Source organism: Gigantopelta aegis, chromosome 14 (genome assembly GCF_016097555.1).
Source record: "Gigantopelta aegis isolate Gae_Host chromosome 14, Gae_host_genome, whole genome shotgun sequence".
In the NCBI taxonomy this organism is placed as follows: domain Eukaryota; kingdom Metazoa; phylum Mollusca; class Gastropoda; order Neomphalida; family Peltospiridae; genus Gigantopelta; species Gigantopelta aegis.
Genome location: NC_054712.1, coordinates 11292858 through 11300529, shown reverse-complemented (window position 1 = coordinate 11300529; position 7672 = coordinate 11292858). Strand labels below are relative to the sequence as shown.

The 7672-nt window shown below is 39.4% G+C and overlaps 1 protein-coding gene across 1 annotated transcript; it reads left to right on the top strand.

Annotated features, from left to right (window-relative positions):
- Nucleotides 1-3412: 3412 nt before the first annotated feature.
- Nucleotides 3413-4862, top strand: LOC121389068 (galectin-8-like). The gene has a single exon (XM_041520684.1). The coding sequence runs from the start codon at nucleotides 3477-3479 to the stop codon at nucleotides 4860-4862; it is 1386 nt and encodes a 461-aa protein (XP_041376618.1). The 5' UTR covers nucleotides 3413-3476.
- The last annotated feature ends 2810 nt before the right edge of the window (nucleotides 4863-7672 follow it).

Genomic DNA, 7672 nt, shown 5'->3' with positions numbered 1-7672 from the left:
CGTTACAGCGTTACAAAAACGAGACGAGGGTAACCAAAAATAAGCTTCAAATCTTTCTACAAAAGGTGACAAGGGGAACATAGGCGTATGGCTCCTATTTTTGTAAAGATGGGGGGGGGGGGGGGGGGAGGGAAAGAGTATCCTGGCTTTTGCCCGAATTAAACAAAAATGCCCGAATCTGGATAACAACATTTATTCATATTAGCATACTATTATTACCAAACAGCTATATATAGGGTTGCAAATGATTCACTATACATTTTTACATGTATTACAACTAATTGTGAGGGTAAAATGATGGAAATACATGGGGGAAAAGGTCTCAGGTTAGCACATTTTGCCCGAATATCAGTATAATTTTACTCGAATTTGAGGTTTTGCTCCAGCGCTAGCGGGCAGTTGCCGCCCCTGCCCCCCCCCCCCCCCCCCCCCCCCCCCCGTCTCGTACGCTTATGAATGTGAAGATAGTTTCGGTATGGTGTTTTGGTAAAAAAAACGTACCTAAATTGTCAAACAAGAATTCTCTTAGCTAAGCCAGTGCACCACGACTGGTATATCAAAGGCCGTGGTATGTGCTATCCTGTCTGTGGGATGGTGCATATAAAAGATCCCTTGCTGCTAATCGGAAAGAGTAGCCCATGAAGTGGCGACAGCGGGTTTCCTCTCAATATCTGTGTGGTCCATAACCATATGTCTGACGCCATATAACCGTAATTAAAATGTGTTGAGTGCGTCGTTAAATAAAACATTTCTATTATATCTCTTAGCTAATACGACATATCATGGCCAGTGATGATGGTGTCTTGCAAATCACGTAACAACTTGGTATTCTAAAAACCTTCATTTTTTTTTCAGGAAGCGCTGTACTATCATACCAAATGGACACGGTCTTCAGTTTTCATTCCTGGGTTCGGGGATCTAACTAGGCGTGTATTGGGTTTAAACAGCTAACCATATCAGGTGTGACACTGGAGCACATTGGTTAATTAATCATCGGCTGTTGGATGTCAAATATTTGGTAATTCTGACACGTAGTCATCAGAGGAAACCCACTACATTTCCCCATATGCAGCAAGGGATCTTTTGTATGCACTTTCCCACAGACAGGAAAGTACATACCATGGCCTTTGTCCAGTAGTGGTGTACTGGTTGGAACGAAAACAAAACCCCAACCAGTTGAATGGATCCATCGAGGTGGTTCGATCTTGCCCCTGTTTCCCTTTTCAAAGAATTAGCATTACATATTGACTCTATGAACTCAACAAACTTAAGTCAAAATTACTCAAATATATCCATTCCTTTTCGATGAAACGCTCCAAATTATACACCAAATTACCTCATGAAAAATGCGCATTTTTTTTATATTTAGGACTTACTCCTACTGGACATTCAAAATTCAATAGCACTACAAATGCCCCCTCCAACCTACCCCAATTCCTTTCCTGTCCTGGACGGGGGAGCCGTCTTAAGTCGACATCTGCGCCCATGACAAGCGTGCGCTACAACAACTTGCTCTAAATGTGCACATTAAGCCCTATGACCTGACATGACCTGACCTGACTCTAACTGGGTGTTTTTACCCATGTGAGCCAATTGTAGACTACATGCAGAATAAAATCAATCATCTTATCCATATTTACATCTGGTGACCCCAAACTTGCCATAAAAATGATATTGCATTTTCTAGAATATCTGAAACATGGGACGTCCCACCAATGACTGGATATAGTCATTCCAGTTGTCACACTGAAAGCCAGTGTGCCGCCAAAGCTTTGACATTGGGGTAGGTTATTTCTCCTTTGGAAGGAAGGAAGGAAATGTTTTATTTAACGACGCACTCAACACATTTTATTTACGGTTGTATAGCGTCAGACAATTGGTTAATGACCACACAGATATTGAGAGAGGAAACCCGCTGTCGCCACTTCATGGGTTACTCTTTTCGATTAGCAGCAAGGTGTCTTTTATATGCACCATCCCATACGGGATAGCACATACCACGGCATTTGACGTACCGGTCGTAGTGCACTGGCTGGAGCGAGAAATAGCGCAATGGGCTTACTGACGGGGATCGATCCCAAACCGACCGCGCATCAAGCGAGCGTTGTACCACTGGGCTACGCCTCGACCCATCTCTCCTTTGGATGTTCATGTACCTTACCAGAAGTACAATGAATAGCATGGTTATGTAAAACACAGGATTAGCTACGGTACTCGTGCCTGTATGACTCAAAGAAGCGGGACCGGCCTCGGTGGCGTCGTGGTAGGCCATCGGTCTACAGGCTGGTAGGTACTGGGTTCGGATCCCAGTCGAGGCATGGGATTTTTAATCCAGATACCGACTCCAAACCCTGAGTGAGTGCTCCGCAAGGCTCAATGGGTAGGTGTAAACCACTTGCACCGACCAGTGATCCATAACTGGTTCAACAAAAGCCATGGTTTGTGCCATCCTGCCTGTGGGAAGTGAAAATAAAAGATCCCTTGCTGCTAATCGGAAGAGTAGCCCATGTAGTGGCGACAGCGGGTTTCCTCTCAAAATCTGTATGGACCTTAACCATATGTCTGACGCCATATAACCGTAAATAAAATGTGTTGAGTGCGTCGTTAAATAAAACATTTCTTTCTTTCAAAGAAGCGGCTATAGCCTTGGGACACCCTCTCAGTGGAACAGAAGTCAGGTCAGGGACAGATTATATATATATATATATATATATATATATATATATATATATATATATATATATATATATATATATATTGCGCGCGCGCGCGCACACACACACACACACACACACACACATACATACATACATACATACATACATATATATATATATATATATATATATATACTGAGTATACGGATTACATCGCCATCAAGTTATAGTGCACAACCAGTCATACTATCAAAAAAAAAAGGAAAAAAAAAGAAGAAAAAAAGCCAAACCCCATGAAACACAAGTGCATGGTATGTAGATCTATGAGACAAAGCTGTACACACATTTGTAAGTGAATGATTTGAAGGTTTGCAACAAAAAGTCATAAAGACTGTGATGTTGTGTTGGGTAACATATCTCCTAAGTTCAATGACCATAACTGTGCCAGAAATGGTCAAATTGTCATGATACTTAAACATGATCGGTAAAGCTGTATCCTAACCGGACGCGAACGATGCGAGCGATTATTTTTAGAAAGCATTGATTTCAGTTGCCGCATCCTAACTGAACACCGGTAACGATACATTTGACCATTATATGTCAGTATGTCACAGATATATAATTTACATTCCTGTCTCTAATTAACATATGAATTATATATTTGTTTTTCTTAATGACTAATATATATATATATATATATATATATATATATATATATATATATATTTCATAATCGTTGTCAAGATGGCCCGACATGAAATAGTTTTCCTTACTCTCTGTTTGTTCTGTGTTTGTTTCCTTCCAACAAACCAGAGCACTATGAATGATTATCCGTCAACCCAGATGGAACAGCATGTAGATGTGCTGCTGCCATGTGCTCTGGACTGTTTGAAATCCTCGACATGCGGCTGGATTATGCTCGATGGGAACTCCCACCAATGCTCTACTCATGACACCATGGACTACAACCATATACGCAAAAAAGAGGTTCAGAATAATGATAGCCTGTCCATCTACAAAAGGTTGTACACTGACATGCATTTTGAGAGAAACAAGAGAAGTTCTACGTATAAACTGGTAGATGCAACAGAAATGGAGTTCATGACGACGACAACAGCATCATGTGACAGTCCTCCCTCGTTGCCTAATGCTGGTGTTGAGTATGACACTCATGTTCCGGGGTCAACTGCAAAGTACATCTGTAACGATGGCTTTTCGTTCTGCGGATACATTCAGAAAGAGGTGACGTGTTTGGGGAATGGATCGTGGGAACAACTAAACACTGGATGTTCTCAAAACAAATTCTTTGCAGTCCCTGTAGATCTACCATGTCCTTTAACCAATGGATCCATCATTGAAATCAACGGATTCCCAAATGATAACTCTACGTTTTTTGTCAGATTCTATGACGTGTCGGAAAATATAGTTTTTTATATGATGGTGCGTTTCAATGTTATTGGAAAGAACAGTGTTGTTTTCAACAATCATGACAAGATGGGGAAATCAGGGTTTGAGGAGTATGCCGACACGTTTCCTTTCAAACTGTGGAAGCAGTTCAACTTAACAATCATCGTGGAAAAGGAACAGTATGCTTTGCTTGTAGACGAGAAACCTTTCATGAAATTCAATCACCGCAGAGCCCCTGAAACAGTTTCTAAAATTAACGTTGAACGTGGTGTTCAAGTTAATTATGTTATATTTTCGTTTCCTATATCCATTCAAAAAGAGGAGACGTTTTTGGGGAATGTATCTTGGGAACCACCAAAAACTGGCTGTTCTCAAAACAAATTCTCTACAATTCCTGTAAATTTACCATGTCCTTTAAACACTGGATCCATAATTGAAATTAGCGGATTCCCAAATGGTGAATCTGGGTTTGTTGTCAGTTTGTACGACGTGTTAAAAAACACTGTTTTCCATATGATGGCTCGTTTCAATCTTAAAGACGGGAACCCTGTTGTTTTCAACAATCGCGTCAACACTGGCAGATGGGGGTTAGAGGAGTACGCCGACACGTTTCCTTTCAAACTGTGGAAGAAGTTCAACTTGACAATCGTCGTGCAGAAGAAGCAGTATGTTGTGCTCGTTGACGAGAAACCTTTTACGACATTCAAACACCGCAGCCGCCCTCAAACAGTTACCAAAATTGACGTTTGGCGTGATGTTAAATTTAATTATGTTGAAATTTCTTACGTCACTGGGTAGGAGAAAGCTCAACGACAAAACCCATAATACTAGGTAGGACTGTATCTCTGCACAATGCAGAGTCGAATGGTCATTTGGCAAAATAGTGGTTGATTCTCTACCTAATGCCTTGTCTATAGAACGACGTACCTCAAGGTAAAATAAATTCAACATACAGTATATCCGAAGGACAAAGCAATTATTGCAGTTAATATCGCATCTCTGCCCAGGGTAGAATCAAAGGGAATTTTGTTATTAGAAACCACAGCCATGTGCTATCAATGCCTGTAGGTAAAACCAATTATTAAGTTTGACACTTGAAATTGTGTTAAATTAGTGATATTAAATGTTACGATTAATCGAGTTAATCGTGCATTGCTCACTTGCTAAATTAATCAAGTACATATGTAACAGAGTACAACGGAATACGATATACAGAGTTATTTCCCTTCTTGTATGAAGAAGTGAAAAACTACTGAAAATATATTTAACATTTGAAATATGTTGTCCAACCAAAGTTATTTAAAATATTTTGGTATAGAAACATAAACGTCACTTACAAGATGACATAAAATAGCAGTCTCACCAGTAGATCTAACAGCATTGTGTGGACTCCCATGTCCAGGTGACATTTCATCTATAAATAACAATTTAAATATCGACCAATTACACTTCGCCTTTTATAGCGTTATTCGGGAGCATACAAATTAAAAAAATATCGGGCGAGACTATTTATGCAATAGGCGAACTTGTTGGTCTATTATAACATTGAAAAAAACGGGGAAAAGTGCAGTAATAAACTATGGATTGTATACTAGTATAAACAGATTTTATGGCTATACCATCACGGTTTTTTTTGGTCTTAAAACGAATTTTATATGAATTTTTATATTGCAATTATTTTCTGGCATACTTCGTAATTCACCCGAATCATTTCGTATCAATCTAATTAAAATTAGCTCCACTATTACATGTGGATCTAAAGACAGCCAGTTGGAGCTCATGTCCACCAATCAAAACCTTACTTGCAGAATCCTAACGGTGATTTAAAAATAATTTGAAAACATTCCGAATTATCCTGAGGGTATACGACATGCCTTAAAACATGTTTTATTTTATAAAATAAATAATTTTTAATGTAAAATTGAAGACTGATAACCCACCCTGTACGTATTGGTATGGTTCGCTGTACTGCGGCCACTAAAATAGACTCGCCCGATATTTTTAGAATTTGTATGCTCCCAAATAACGTTATAAAAGGCGAAGTGTGATTGGTCAATATTTAAATTATTATTTACAGACGAAATGTTACCTGAACATTGGGACTACGCAGTGTTGTTATTTTTAAATCACTGGCAGGATTCTGCAAGTAAGGTTTTGATTGGTGGACATGAGCTCCAACTGGCTGTCTTTAGATCCACATGTAATAGTGGAGCTAATTTTAATTAGATTGATTTCGTATACCCTTGGTATAATCCCGAATGTTTTCAAATTCTTTTCAAATCACTGGCATGATTTTGCAAGTAAGGTTTTGATTGGTCGAATGAAAGGTCAACTGGACATGAGCTCCAACGGGCTGCTGTTAGATCACACAAACAAACAAAACCAAACACACAAACAACCCGTATCTCAATTAGAGTAGAGGTGTGTGGGCCAGCAGTGGTTTGAATGCTGACAACTATATTCAGTTTCTATTGTCATACCAGGATTGTTGTTTCAAAAGGTGTAGTATACAGGTAGTAAGTGACGCATTTCCTGCCCAAGCACTATCTTTGTTTTTTTGGATATCCCATACTTTTGTTTGTCGCAAGGTATTGTTAGATTGAAAGTATAGTTTGTTTGATTTGATATTAGCATAGTAGCACAAGGGAACAAGAAGGTCTGTGTCTTCATCAATAAGTACAACATCCCTCGTCGATGCACAAGCAACAGCTGTTTTCACAATCAGCTTATCTGCATCGCCTGTAGCTTGGATTGTTGAACATTGGTTGTAACGAAGCTTTCAGCTCAGCAGATTTACGAAATTCTGTTTCTTATCAGTGTTTGCTAGAAAGAGTTCCTTGTTGGTTTTACATGGCATGTCTTCTGTAAAGTTGACTCGCGCAGGGACTAATCCGTTTGATCGCCGTATGTGTGTTACATTCTTTGTTGACGGTCCTTAGCATAGCTATCAAAAACAACAACCGCATCTCCATATTTGCATTTGACGTAATCAACATATTATGATTCACAGATTTTCAGAAAAGATTCACCTTTAGTGCAAGGGATACGTTGTATGAGGGAACCTCCATCTAAAATGTATTTGTGATTTGAATCCTTCATTTCAACACCTTCACAATCACCCATACCCCAAATGGTTTCTGCGATTGGTGGCTTGCTCGCCTCTCTAAGAAAACCACATGCATCAAAAATGGATGATGGAAAGCTGCATAATTCATATTTGAATACTTCTGACATGGCATCAGTCTCGCTGTGTGCTGCTATAGTTAGGCACTGGAAAAGAAGTTGGGGATCAATTTGAATCGTGTCTCCATCAACTTTGACACTGGTCCTTGAGCTCACGATGACTACTTGGTTTGACTTTTTGAAAGTGTATTCTAAGATCTTCTTTCCAGTCATAAATTTATGACGTTTGACCCGACATGCTGTGCTTTGTCAAAATTCAAATTTTTCGTTGCCACTACTCCTGTTTCTATGTTTCTTAGAGATGGGTCTTCAAGAAAAGGGTTTCTTAATTAATTTGCAGCAAAGGAAATATTAAGTCAAATAGGCGCGTGTGCAGGAAATTGTGTAGAGGAAGTCTAAGACTGGCTAGTTGTGTTTTTAGGGGA